The 14,871-nt window shown below is 39.6% G+C and overlaps 1 protein-coding gene across 4 annotated transcripts in view; it reads left to right on the top strand.

Moving 5' to 3' along the window:
- The window catches only part of LOC128700877 (DNA (cytosine-5)-methyltransferase 3A), a 134,787-nt gene that overhangs the window by 72,434 nt on the left and 47,482 nt on the right, over nt 1-14,871 (top strand). For all 4 annotated transcript variants that reach the window (XM_070104733.1, XM_053794346.2, XM_053794345.2 and 1 more), the window contains 4 exons: nt 4,736-4,853; nt 8,482-8,627; nt 9,580-9,670; nt 9,883-10,030. In XM_070104733.1, coding sequence (XP_069960834.1) covers nt 4,736-4,853; nt 8,482-8,627; nt 9,580-9,670; nt 9,883-10,030 — 503 coding nt within the window. The remainder of the gene's footprint in view (nt 1-4,735; nt 4,854-8,481; nt 8,628-9,579; nt 9,671-9,882; nt 10,031-14,871) is intronic.

Below are 14,871 nucleotides of genomic sequence, written 5' to 3'. Positions count from 1 at the left end.
CTGTGATTTGCTTTAAGACAATATTCAGTTTAGGGCAGTGGTCTGGAACCTGACCTGCTTTATTAGTGAGGTATGCCAGTACAGTAAAAAAGTTTTCTGGCATGATTGATATTAAGTTACTAGAACTCATTTGTACAACAGAAACTATTTACCTATTATTGCATAAATTCATTGTTTTTTCATTTAAGCAATATAATTTGTATTAGAGTAGACCGTCATTTAACATGGTAGTTACGTTCCTGAAAATACCATGTTAGGTAAAAAACCATGCGAGATGAACTGAATAACTTACGGGAAAAATAGGGTTACGTTCCTGGGAACCTCAAAAAAGCCAAACATCTTTTTTTTAGGCCTCCACATCTTACAAAAATAAAAGTGAATATATAATGACTCACGAAATCATAATGACACGATTGCAAACAAACCATACCCCGGCTGGGATTGAACCCGCGGTCAGAGAGTCTCAAAACTCCAGACCGTCACGACGGTCTGGAGTTTTGAGACTCTCTGACCGCGGGTTCAATCCCGGCCGGGGTATGGTTTGAATATGTAATTGTAGTTCATTGTCATGATGTATTGTTGTTGTTGTTTTTACTGCATAAGATTACAAATGCAACAGAAATGATAGTATTTCTTACCTTAAATTGTGGGTATTGGCGTTTGTGGATGATTGTGGAGAGTGGAGAGTTATGCTGTGGCCCTACTGGGCTGAGGTGGATGGTAGAGGTTCTGCTACTGAAGTCAATGATTGTACAGGAGCGTGCATAAATTCTGCAATGAATTTCTGTTCTGTTTTACCCTACAGTACATTATACAATTGACGGTAAGGCATCAACTGCTCTAGACACCGTTTCAGGGTCCTCTTCAGTAAAAAAGTCCAATTTTACATCATTCAGTAAGTCAATCAAGTCAGTAAGTCAGTAAAGTCATTCAGTCAGTTAGTCAAGTCATTCAGTCAGGTCTGATTCAGTCAAGTCAGTAAGCCATTCAGTCCAGTCAGTCAGTCACTAAAGTCAATTAATCAAGTCAGCAAGTCATTCAGTCAAGTCTGTAAGTCATTCAGTATCAGTAAGTCAGTCAGTGAAGTCATTCAGTCAGTAAGTCAATCACACAAACTCATGTTTACCTCATTTTATGTGCACAAAGAGAGCTAAAGTAGGAGAAACTTTTAGAGAGGGTGTGGTAGGTAAGTTTGGGGTGCCAGGTGTAAATGATAATGGGAGCCCTTTGATTGAACTTTGTATAGAAAGAGGTTTAGTTATAGGTTATACATATTTTAAGAAAAAGAGGATAAATAAGTATACAAGATACGATGTAGGGTGTAATGACAGTAGTTTGTTGGATTATGTATTGGTAGATAAAAGACTGTTGAGTAGACTTCAGGATGTACATGTTTATAGAGGGGCCACAGATATATCAGATCACTTTCTAGTTGTAGCTACACTGAGAGTAAAAGGTAGATGGGATACAAGGAGAATAGAAGCATCAGGGAAGAGAGAGGTGAAGGTTTATAAACTAAAAGAGGAGGCAGTTAGGGTAAGATATAAACAGCTATTGGAGGATAGATGGGCTAATGAGAGCATAGGCAATGGGGTCGAAGAGGTATGGGGTAGGTTTAAAAATGTAGTGTTAGAGTGTTCAGCAGAAGTTTGTGGTTACAGGAAAGTGGGTGCGGGAGGGAAGAGGAGCGATTGGTGGAATGATGATGTAAAGAGAGTAGTAAGGGAGAAAAAGTTAGCATATGAGAAGATTTTACAAAGTAGAAGTGATGCAAGGAGGGAAGAGTATATGGAGAAATAGAGAGAGGTTAAGAGAATGGTGAAGCAGTGTAAAAAGAGAGCAAATGAGAAAGTGGGTGAGATGTTATCAACAAATTTTGTTGAAAATAAGAAAAAGTTTTGGAGTGAGATTAACAAGTTAAGAAAGCCTAGAGAACAAATGGATTTGTCAGTTAAAAATAGGAGAGGAGAGTTATTAAATGGAGAGTTAGAGGTATTGGGAAGATGGAGGAAATATTTTGAGGAATTGTTAAATGTTGATGAAGATAGGGAAGCTGTGATTTCGTGTATAGGGCAAGGAGGAATAACATCTTGTAGGAGTGAGGAAGAGCCAGTTGTGAGTGTGGGGGAAGTTTGTGAGGCAGTAAGTAAATGAAAGAGGGTAAGGCAGCCGGGATTGATGGGATAAAGATAGAAATGTTAAAAGCAGGTGAGGATATAGTTTTGGAGTGGTTGGTGCAATTATTTAATAAATGTATAGAAGAGGGTAAGGTACCTAGGGATTGGCAGAGAGCATGCACAGTTTATTTGTATAAAGGCAAAGGGGACAAAAGAGAGTGCAAAAATTATAGGGGGAAAGTCTGTTGAGTATACCTGGTAAAGTGTATGGTAGTTATTATTGAAAGAATTAAGAGTAAGACGGAGAATAGGATAGCAGATGAACAAGGAGGCATTAGGAAAGGTAGGGGGTGTGTGGACCAGGTGTTTACAGTGAAACATATAAGTGAACAGTATTTAGATGAGGCTAAAGAGGTCTTTGTAGCATTTATGGATTTGGAAAAGGCGTATGACAGGGTGGATAGGGGGGCAATGTGGCAGATGTTGCAGGTGTATGGTGTAGGAGGTAGGTTACTGAAAGCAGTGAAGAGTTTTTACGAGGATAGTGAGGCTCAAGTTAGAGTATGTAGGAAAGAGGGAAATTATTTTCCAGTAAAAGTAGGTCTTAGACAAGGATGTGTGATGTCACTGTGGTTGTTTAATATATTTATAGATGGGGTTGTAAGAGAAGTAAATGCGAGGGTCTTGGCAAGAGGCGTGGAATTAAAAGATAAAGAATCACACATAAAGTGGGAGTTGTCACAGTTGCTCTTTGCTGATGACACTGTGCTCTTGGGAGATTCTGAAGAGAAGTTGCAGAGATTGGTGGATGAATTTTGTCAGGGTGTGCAAAAGAAGAAAATTAAAAGTAAATACAGGAAAGAGTAAGGTTATGAGGATAACAAAAAGATTAGGTGATGAAAGATTGGATATCAGATTGGAGGGAGAGAGTATGGAGGAGGTGAATATATTCAGATATTTGGAAGTGGACGTGTCAGCGGATGGGTCTATGAAAGATGAGGTGAATCCTAGAATTGATGAGGGGAAAAGGGTGAGTGGTGCACTTTGGAGTCTGTGGAGACAAAGAACTTTGTCCTTGGAGGCAAAGAGGGGAATGTATGAGAGTATAGTTTTACCAACGCTCTTATATGGGTGTGAAGCATGGGTAATGAATGTTGCAGCGAGGAGAAGGCTGGAGGCAGTGGAGATGTCATGTCTGAGGGCAATGTGTGGTGTGAATATAATGCAGAGAATTTGTAGTTTGGAAGTTAGGAGGAGGTGCGGGATTACCAAAACTGTTGTCCAGAGGGCTGAGGAAGGGTTGTTGAGGTGGTTTGGACATGTAGAGAGAGTGGAGCGAAACAGAGTGACTTCAAGAGTGTATCAGTCTGTAGTGGAAGGAAGGCGGGGTAGGGGTCGGCCTAGGAAAGGTTGGAGGGAGGGGGTAAAGGAGGTTTTGTGTGCGAGGGGCTTGGACTTCCAGCAGGCATGCGTGAGCGTGTTTGATAGGAGTGAATGGAGACAAATGGTTTTTAATACTTGACGTGCTGTTGGAGTGTGAGCAAAGTAACATTTATGAAGGGGTTCAGGGAAACTGGCAGGCCGGACTTGAGTCCTGGAGATGGGAAGTACAGTGCCTGCACTCTGAAGGAGGGGTGTTAATGTTGCAGTTTAAAAACTGTAGTGTAAAGCACCCTTCTGGCAAGACAGTGATGGAGTGAATGATGGTGAAAGTTTTTCTTTTTCGGGCCACCCTGCCTTGGTGGGAATCGGCCAGTGTGATAATAAAAAAAAAAAAAAAAAGAGAGCTTCATTACGACCACAGGTTATCTCTTGTCTAATATCTCTGTTTTCTTAGTTAATTCTAAGACTTAAATGCTTATACCTTTTCTTGCCATTTTCAGCAACACTGGTATGCCTGCTGGGTATCATGATTGCTTGGCAGATACAAGATATGGTAATTAAAAGATCAAAACACAATTCACAAACACAGCTAGCTTGTAGCAGGGAAGAGGAACTGGACACGTATGAAGTACGAATACTGGGATGGTGTGTCAGGAGTGTTGGGGGTGGCAGGGAATGGCAGGAGGTCTTCCCCGCTGATCCACAACAAGGCAGCCACTTCAGGAAAAGGGAATTTTTTCCCCTCCTGCAAACTGAACAGTGTTAAATTAATTTTACAAAGTGTTGTATAAAATTGTGGCGCAATTCTTCAATCGTGCTATACCTGAATCGTGCCAAATAAACTCGTGTTAAATGATGGTCTACTGTATTTAACGTTTGTGTGTGTATGCAAACTCATTTGTATTCAGATCCTGGCCTCCCTCTTAACTTGCCAGTGTTCAGTCACTTTAACCTCTTGGACCCTATCCTGTTTTCTACTAAAACTTCGTGGAACCTATCTTGCTTTCTGCTAAAACTATGTATGGACCCTGCCTACACCACTTCCGCACCAAGATAATTCCACCTCCCAACCACTCTTGAGTTTGAGGAAGTACTTCCTTCATCCCAGTGGTTCATCTGTGACAACTCCCAAACAGCCTTTCCCTGTCTATCTTATCAATTGCCCTGAGTATTTTGGATGTTGATATCATGTTTTGATGAAATGAAAAAAAACTAATTTTGAAACATCCTTGCAGCTCCCATCAAAATCTCGTGGTCAAAAGACAAGTAATGTTGAGGATGACACACCTGATGCTTCGACCTTTCCCAGGAGACCTCTCAGAGTGTTGTCACTTTTTGATGGTATTGGTACAGGTTTGTAGCTTTATTGAAGTGTACTGTTGTTTTTGGGCACCTCAGATTAGGCAAATCAGTTTACAGTTTTCTGATGAACAGAATACAAAGAAAAACAGGAAACACTGTAAAATCTTAAGGGGATGCCCCTTGATCTGGTTCTTTGGATCAAAAGCATATATTTATATTGTATTTTAGTAGATAGTAAGTATACTAGTGTAAGCTGTTGTCTTTGAATGGCTAGTAGATATGTTAGAACATGGTATTGTGTTTGGGTGTTGATACTGGCTAAATTTATTTTAAGGCATGCTATCCTTTTTTTTATTTTAATATCCTAACTTGTGTCTGTATGCATGGCATTTAATTCAGTGTGTAACTGTATTTGAGTCCTTTAAATGTAGTATGCATATTGTTATGCAGGAATAGTCTAGATATACTGCACTCCCTGTGAAAGCAAAACTAGGCAGACAGTGCAACATTACCCCAATGAAAAGCAGGGGTACCATGAGTACTCTGAGAGAAAAGACGGCAAGTGTCTGGGGCCCAAGACTGTTCAGCATCCTCCCACCTTGCATAAGGGAAATTGCACTAATTTTCTAAAATTATACAATTAACATTAAAATTAATAAATGGACAGCAGGTGATGGACTACATGTATATGTTTGTTACTGTCTTAGACAGCTCCATCAGGGGTTCCAGTTTATAAGATGGCAGATAATATTTATAAACTTAATTTTTTTTTACTTTATCACAGGTTTTACATTTCTGTAACCATTTATTTCAACCTCCTGAGGAAATGGGTTACAATTCCTTCTTCTTTTGTTATGCATTTACAACATTTGAATATTTATTTATGCTAAGTTTCACTACATTTCTAAACTAACATTTTTTTTGCTATTTCTTACTCTGTAATGTGAATCATTCCAGCAGTTGTAACCTAGCTAGCTCTAGCTCTAGCTCTAGCTCTAGCTCTCTCTCTAGCTCTCTCTCTAGCTCTCTCTCTAGCTCTCTCTCTAGCTCTCTCTCTCTCTCTCTCTCTCTCTCTCTCTCTCTTTGTTCTATTTTGTGACAAACCAAACACAGATCCTCTCTTTTTTTTATAACATATTAGCGATTTCCTACCAATTCAGGGTGACCCCAAAAAAAGAAGAAACACACTAATCATCACTTACTCTATCGCTCCCTTGCCAGAGGCATGCCAATACTACAGGTGGGAAGTACAGTGCAGGCACTGTACTTCCCATCTTCAAAACCCAAGTCTGGCCAACCAGTTTCCCTGAATCCCTTCATAAATATTACCTTGTTCCTGCTCTTGTAAATACAAATAGGTACAGTGGACCCTCGGTTATCGGCCATAATCCATTCCAGAAGTTTGTCCTAAAACCGAAATGGCCGAAAACCGAAATAATATTTCCCATAAGAATTAATGTAAATACAATTAATCTGTTCCAGACACCCAAAAATATTCACAAAAAAATAATGTTTTATTAAATAATGAATTAAAATAAATACATGAACAATTAAATCAGTATTACATACCTTTATTGATGACTCTTCTTGACTTATAGAAGATAGGGATGAGGAGAGAGGGAGTTGGGGTTATTGTTTGGAAGGGGAATCCCCCTTCATAATGACTTCAGGTATTAAGTCCCTCTCTGGGGTTACTTCCCTTCTTTGTCTTTTAATGCCACTAGGACCAGCTTGAGAGTCACTGCACACCTGCCGCACAAAATAACTGTCAAGAGTGCTCTGTTTCTGGCGTCTCTTTAAGATTTCCTTGAAATGGGACAAAGTTTTGTCACTGAACATGTTGCAGATATGGCTTGTTTCAGCTTGGTCAGGGTGGTATTTCTTTACAAAAGCTTGTGCCCTAGTCCACATTGCACAAATCTCTTTAATCTCCAAAGAATGCACCTCCTTCACTCCCTCTTCCTCCTCTTCTGAAGCAAGTTCCTCAGCTGCAGTCTGTTGTTGTTCTGGCTGAAGCTCTTGCAGCTCTTCAGTGGTTAGCTCTTTCCTGTGGTCATCCACCAACTTTTCCACATCCTTTCCACTAACCTCCAACCCCATAGAGTTCCCCATTGCCACAATAGAATCCATAACAGGCAGAGGGTCATCAGGGTCAGCCTCAAACCCTTCAAAAACCCTCTCTTGGACACAAGCTGGCTACAGTTTTCTCCAAGCAGAGTTCTAAGTCCTAGAAATCCCTCCCTCCCAAGCCTTACTTATAAGGCTTATGCAATGGAGGATATTGAAGTGATTCCTCCAGAACTCTCTTAAGGTCAGATTTGTGTCCGCGGTCACTTCAAAGCACCTTTGAAACACTGCTTTGGTATAGAGAAATTTGAAGTTAGAAATGACCTGCTGGTCCATGGGCTGGATGAGAGAAGTGGTGTTAGGAGGCAAAAACTTCACTGTTATAAAGCTGAAGTCTCTAAACAACTGGTCTTCTAAGCCTGGAGGATGAGTGGGAGCATTGTCCAGTACCAGGAGGCACTTGAGCGGCAATTTATTTTCCAGGGGGTATTTTTTCACACTTGGGCCAAACACGTCATTTACCCACTCTCTGAAAACTTGTCTTGTGACCCATGCCTTATTATTAGCTTTCCACATTACACAATTTACTCTTAAAGACATTCTTTTTCTTGAACACTCTGGGATTTTCAGAGTGATACACCAGTAAAGGCTTCACTCTGAAATCCCCACTAGCATTAGCACAAACAAAAAAGAATATGCCTGTCTTTCATAGGCTTGTGGCCTGGCAGTGCCTTTTCCTCCTGAGTAATGTAGGTCCTGTGGTATTTTCTTTCAAAACAGCCTGTTTTCTCACAATTGAACACTTGTTGGGATTTGAATCCTTCAGCCTTTATGTACCCCTGGAATTCCTGTACGAATTTTTCAGCTGCACATTTGTCAGAACTGGCAGCCTTGCCATGCCTTACCACACTGTGTATGCCACTTTGCTTCTTAAATCTCTCAAACCAGCCTTTGCTGGCCCTAAATTCATTAACATCAGCACTTGTTCCAGGCATTTTCTTTACAAGGTCCACATGCAACTGCCTTGCCCTCTCACAAATAATGGATTCCGCAACACTGTCTCCCGCTAATTTTTTTAGGTGATCCACAGCGACAATAACTTCTCCATATTTTCAATTATTGGTGGCCTTTGTTTGGTTAGCACATTTGCCTCTTTTGCCACATCAGCTTGCTTGATTTGTTCTTTCTTTGCCAGGATAGAAGTGATTGTTGATTTGTTTTCCCATACATCCTGGCAAGCTTGAAGGCCACTCATATTTTTCAACAACTTATTTCTTAAATTCCTTGGTGTTTCTCATTTTCTTTGCCAAAGGAACTTTACTAGGAACTTTCTTTGGGGCCATGGTAACTTATTTTGCAGTTGCACTTAATGAAAAACCTCCAAAAACAATGGAAATGTTTGGATGAATGAGCACAAGCTTCCTCACTTGCCCAGAGACACAGCTAGACTGATGCGCAAGCCGCAGTGGCCGGCTGGTTGACATGTCCCATATGGCTGATAACCAGAAGCCGAAAACCCGGCTGATAACCGAGTTGGCCGATAACGGAACAGCCAATAACCAAGGCTCCACTGTAATTATACACACAGTAATTAATCATTACTCCTTAATAGGTTTGCTAGTACTGGACAGACTAGGCCTGGAAGTCGAGAAGTATTATGCTTCTGAAGTCGAGGAAGCTGCAATGAACGTCTCACATTTAAACTTTGGACCAAGAATTACTCGAGTGGGAAATGTCCAGACATTGTCTAGTAAAAAGGTATGTTGAGTACATTTCCCTAATTCTTGCAAATATTTTTTTGAAAAAAAAAAAATTGCTTTTGTAATGTTCTGTATTGACATGCTTTTAATTATTAAATACATTACCAAGTTCAGTAAATACATTTCTTATTTTTCATTTCCATAGTTTAGTAAAGGCAAGCATGCATGTTTTCACCCTCCTTCACCTTTGCTTCCTCCATTTTGTCTTTATTCATTTTTTTATTCTCTTCTTTTCTTTTATAAAATTTGATGTAATTTTCTTACATGCCCTTTGCCCCCCAAAAACGTTAAGTAATCTTGTACTATAAAAGATACACAATAAAGGAGGTGCTTTGATGCCAGTGAAAGGTTGATCCCAGAATATCGAAGTCACCCTTCCCTTACTTGAATTTAATCTGATTGCCTCCCATCCCCTATTACCCAGGTGCTGTGTGATCCCTGTAGGTTTAGTGCTACCCTATAAATGTAATACTGTACTGTAATAATAACATTGAGCAGAATACAGTTGATTTTCACCCAGAAAAATGCAAAACCAGTTCTTATTTTTTAACATACTTGTCCTCTAGTATCTTGGTAGCATTACCTAAAAAAAAAAGGAGGAAATACATTCATCATCACTTATCACTGTCTTGTTAGAAGGGCACTGACATCACAGTTCAATTGGTCATCCAGACTACAGTATCCCCACCCCTCCGTCCATATGCAAGCACTGTGCTTCTCACCTCTAGGACTCAAGTCCAGCTAACCAGGTTCCTTGAATCCCTTTCTTGCATTATTTTAGAAGAAATATTATCCTACCTCGCTATCTTTATTGTAATTTATATATTGCTGTATCTTTTAAGAATTGGGCATCATTCATATAGGACACTGGGTACAAGATGAGCCTAACCCAAGGCCAGGCTCTGGGAGTAGAAAAACTCATGGCGCTTATGAAAGGTGTTTTATTTCAGATTGCTGAGTTATACCCAATTGATCTACTCATAGGAGGTTCTCCATGCAATGACCTTAGCGCTGTCAATCCCAAAAGGAAGGGACTGTATGGTAAGTGGATTATAAATTTATAATGAAAGATTCCCTTATTTATTCCCATATATGAAATATTAATTTTACACATTACCTCTCAGGTGTACTTACACAATAAATTTTCCATTAAGGAGATTAAGATGCATACTGGTGCATAATAACAAAATTGATACATTATCATATGCAGTATGAAATTTGTGCTTGAAGACTAAAATTTTTGTCTTTTTCAGACCCCACTGGCACTGGAATACTTTTTTTCCATTATTACCGTATCCTTAAAATACTCCAAGCCGAAGCCAGAGCCAAAGCCATTCATCTTTTTTGGCTGTTTGAAAACGTTTCTAGCATGCCTCGGGAATTCATGACAGAAATAAGTTTGTAAGTTGTCTGATTTTTTAAGAAGAATTATAATTATTGTATTATGTAAGTATAGGGTACAGTTTATTTACAATACAAGTTTATTTCAACATGATATATTATTTGTTCTCCATGGGGAAGTAGAAGAGAATTCTTCCTCTGTAATCCATGCATGTCGTAAGAGGTGACTAAAATGCTGGGAGCAAGGGGCTAGTAACTTCTTCAGTATTAATTATTAAATTTAAAAAGAGAAACTGTTATTTTTCTTTTTAGGTCACCCTACCTTGGTGGGATATAGCCAGTTTGTTGAAAAAAAAAATTATTATTTGTACAGAAATGGGTGATACTTCAGCACATGTTGAAAGCTCATGGTTATGCAGAGCATTTCGGGCAAGCTTAAGGGCATATCATTGTACATAAGAAAAAATTTGTTGGGTTATAGTCTAATAAATTTATACGTACTATTTTTTACATTAGATAATTATATTTATGTGTACATGTACCTAAATAAACTTACAACTGTACTGACATGCAGGTACACATTAAAATCACTAAGAGTGTCTCACTAGTCTTGATGCCGTAATAATAATACATAATACTAATACTGGGGGCACATTAAATGTCATATATTACATAGTAAATTGGTAGACAACAACCACCCAGGGAGGTACTACAGTCCTGCCAAGTGAGTGTAAAACAGAAGCCTGTAATTGTTTTACATGATGGTAGGATTGTTGGTGTCTTTTTCTGTCTCATAAGCATGCAAGATTTCAGGTACGTCTTGCTACATTTACTTACACTTACGTCACACTACACATGCATGTACATGCATGCATGTGTATATATATATATATATATATATATATGTGGATTAAAGTAAAGGTTGGATGCGAGAAGTGGGTCATAATAAGCGTGTATGCACCTGGAGAAGAGAGGAATGCAGAGGAGAGAGAGAGATTTTGGGAGATGTTAAGTGAATGTATAGGAGATTTGAACCAAGTGAGAGAGTAATTGTGGTAGGGGACTTGAATGCTAAAGTAGGAGAAACTTTTAGAGAGGGTGTGGTAGGTAAGTTTGGGGTGCCAGGTGTAAATGATAATGGGAGCCCTTTGATTGAACTTTGTATAGAAAGGGGTTTAGTTATAGGTAATACATATTTTAAGAAAAAGAGGATAAATAAGTATACACGATATGATGTAGGGCGAAATGACAGTAGTTTGTTGGATTATGTATTGGTAGATAAAAGACTGTTGAGTAGACTTCAGGATGTACATGTTTATAGAGGGGCCACAGATATATCAGATCACTTTCTAGTTGTAGCTACACTGAGAGTAAAAGGTAGATGGGATACAAGGAGAATAGAAGCATCAGGGAAGAGAGAGGTGAAGGTTTATAAACTAAAAGAGGAGGCAGTTAGGGTAAGATATAAACAGCTATTGGAGGATAGATGGGCTAATGAGAGCATAGGCAATGGGGTCGAAGAGGTATGGGGTAGGTTTAAAAATGTAGTGTTAGAGTGTTCAGCAGAAGTTTGTGGTTACAGGAAAGTGGGTGCAGGAGGGAAGAGGAGCGATTGGTGGAATGATGATGTAAAGAGAGTAGTAAGGGAGAAAAAGTTAGCATATGAGAAGTTTTTACAAAGTAGAAGTGATGCAAGGAGGGAAGAGTATATGGAGAAAAAGAGAGAGGTTAAGAGAGTGGTGAAGCATTGTAAAAAGAGAGCAAATGAGAGAGTGGGTGAGATGTTATCAACAAATTTTGTTGAAAATAAGAAAAAGTTTTGGAGTGAGATTAACAAGTTAAGAAAGCCTAGAGAACAAATGGATTTGTCAGTTAAAAATAGGAGAGGAGAGTTATTAAATGGAGAGTTAGAGGTATTGGGAAGATGGAAGGAATATTTTGAGGAATTGTTAAATGTTGATGAAGATAGGGAAGCTGTGATTTCGTGTATAGGGCAAGGAGGAATAACATCTTGTAGGAGTGAGGAAGAGCCAGTTGTGAGTGTGGGGGAAGTTCGTGAGGCAGTAGGTAAAATGAAAGGGGGTAAGGCAGCCGGGATTGATGGGATAAAGATAGAAATGTTAAAAGCAGGTGGGGATATAGTTTTGGAGTGGTTGGTGCAATTGTTTAATAAATGTATGGAAGAGGGTAAGGTACCTAGGGATTGGCAGAGAGCATGCATAGTTCCTTTGTATAAAGGCAAAGGGGATAAAAGAGAGTGCAAAAATTATAGGGGGATAAGTCTGTTGAGTGTACCTGGTAAAGTGTATGGTAGAGTTATAATTGAAAGAATTAAGAGTAAGACGGAGAATAGGATAGCAGATGAACAAGGAGGCTTTAGGAAAGGTAGGGGGTGTGTGGACCAGGTGTTTACAGTGAAACATATAAGTGAACAGTATTTAGATAAGGCTAAAGAGGTCTTTGTGGCATTTATGGATTTGGAAAAGGCGTATGACAGGGTGGATAGGGGGGCAATGTGGCAGATGTTGCAAGTGTATGGTGTAGGAGGTAGGTTACTGAAAGCAGTGAAGAGTTTTTACGAGGATAGTGAGGCTCAAGTTAGAGTATGTAGGAAAGAGGGAAATTTTTTCCCAGTAAAAGTAGGCCTTAGACAAGGATGTGTGATGTCACCGTGGTTGTTTAATATATTTATAGATGGGGTTGTAAGAGAAGTAAATGCGAGGGTCTTGGCAAGAGGCGTGGAGTTAAAAGATAAAGAATCACACACAAAGTGGGAGTTGTCACAGCTGCTCTTTGCTGATGACACTGTGCTCTTGGGAGATTCTGAAGAGAAGTTGCAGAGATTGGTGGATGAATTTGGTAGGGTGTGCAAAAGAAGAAAATTAAAGGTGAATACAGGAAAGAGTAAGGTTATGAGGATAACAAAAAGATTAGGTGATGAAAGATTGAATATCAGATTGGAGGGAGAGAATATGGAGGAGGTGAATGTATTCAGATATTTGGGAGTGGACGTGTCAGCGGATGGGTCTATGAAAGATGAGGTGAATCATAGAATTGATGAGGGGAAAAGAGTGAGTGGTGCACTTAGGAGTCTGTGGAGACAAAGAACTTTGTCCTTGGAGGCAAAGAGGGGAATGTATGAGAGTATAGTTTTACCAACTCTCTTATATGGGTGTGAGGCATGGGTGATGAATGTTGCAGCGAGGAGAAGGCTGGAGGCAGTGGAGATGTCATGTCTGAGGGCAATGTGTGGTGTGAATATAATGCAGAGAATTCGTAGTTTGGAAGTTAGGAGGAGGTGTGGGATTACCAAAACTGTTGTCCAGAGGGCTGAGGAAGGGTTGTTGAGGTGGTTCGGACATGTAGAGAGAATGGAGCGAAACAGAATGACTTCAAGAGTGTATCAGTCTGTAGTGGAAGGAAGGCGGGGTAGGGGTCAGCCTAGGAAAGGTTGGAGAGAGGGGGTGTGCGAGGGGCTTGGACTTCCAGCAGGCATGCATGAGCGTGTTTGATAGGAGTGAATGGAGACAAATGGTTTTTAATACTTGACGTGCTGTTGGAGTGTGAGCAAAGTAACATTTATGAAGGGGTTCAGGGAAACCGGCAGGCTGGACTTGAGTCCTGGAGATGGGAAGTATAGTGCCTGCACTCTGAAGGAGGGGTGTTAATGTTGCAGTTTAAAAACTGTAGTGTAAAGCACCCTTCTGGCAAGACAGTGATGGAGTGAATGATGGTGAAAGTTTTTCTTTTTCGGGCCACCCTGCCTTGGTGGGAATCGGCCAGTGTGATAATAAATAAAAAAATAAATATATATATATATATATATATATATATATATATATATATATATATATATATATATATATATATATATATATATATATATATATACGTATATATATAAACACTGATCTCTGGCTGAACCTACGAACCTTAGGACAAGGTACGCAGTGCTTTACCAATCTACCCACACTGGACAATACCTTGGCATGTAGCATGTGCTACTTGTTTGATCCAAGGCAGCTAGCTTTCAGGGAGAAGGCTTACAGCTTTTCATCTCATCCCTTGCATGCATCAGCCTTACTAGAGATTTTAACAATGCAAGGAATTCGCGAGAGCAGGCGAAATATACACAAACACTGATCTCTGGCTGAAGGAGACCCGAACCTACGAACCATAGGACAAGGTACGCAGTGCTTTACCAATCTACCCACACTGGACAATACCTTGGCGTGTAGCATGCGCTACACGTTTGATCCAAAGCTGGCTGCCTTGAAGGGGATTCCCCTTCTAAACACTAAGACCATCCACACTCTCCCCTCCCCCCATCCCATCAGTCATCACCAGATCTTCAATAAAGGTAAGTGTCATGTAACTGTGCATGTCTTCTTCAGTTTGTGTATTAAAATTAATATTTTATGTGGTAAAAAAATTTTTTTCATACTTTTGGGTGTCTTGCACGGATTAATTTGATTTCAATTATTTCTTATGGGGAAAATTGATTCGCTTTCCGATAATTTTGGTTTACGATGAGCTCTCAGGAACGGATTAATATCGTGAACCGGGGGTCCACTGTATATATATATATATATATATATATATATATATATATATATATATATATATATATATATATATATATATATATATATATATATATACACACACACCCAAATAACCCACACACATAGGAGAGAGGAGTTCATGACGTTTTGATCTGACTTGGATCATTTACAAAGTCACACTGACAGAAAGGAGAGAAGGGGCAGTATATTTTGGCCAGCAGACAAGGGCAGGACAAGAGAGGTAGATGAGGAGGAGGAAGAGGAGGAGATGGAAGAGGATGAGGAGGTGGTGGTATTGGTGGTAGTAGTTTTAGTGGTAGTAATAGTTTTAGTGGT

This window comes from Cherax quadricarinatus, chromosome 94 (genome assembly GCF_038502225.1).
Source record: "Cherax quadricarinatus isolate ZL_2023a chromosome 94, ASM3850222v1, whole genome shotgun sequence".
In the NCBI taxonomy this organism is placed as follows: Eukaryota; Metazoa; Arthropoda; class Malacostraca; order Decapoda; family Parastacidae; genus Cherax; species Cherax quadricarinatus.
Note: the sequence above shows the minus strand (reverse complement) of the source record. Positions and strands in the feature narration are given on the sequence as shown.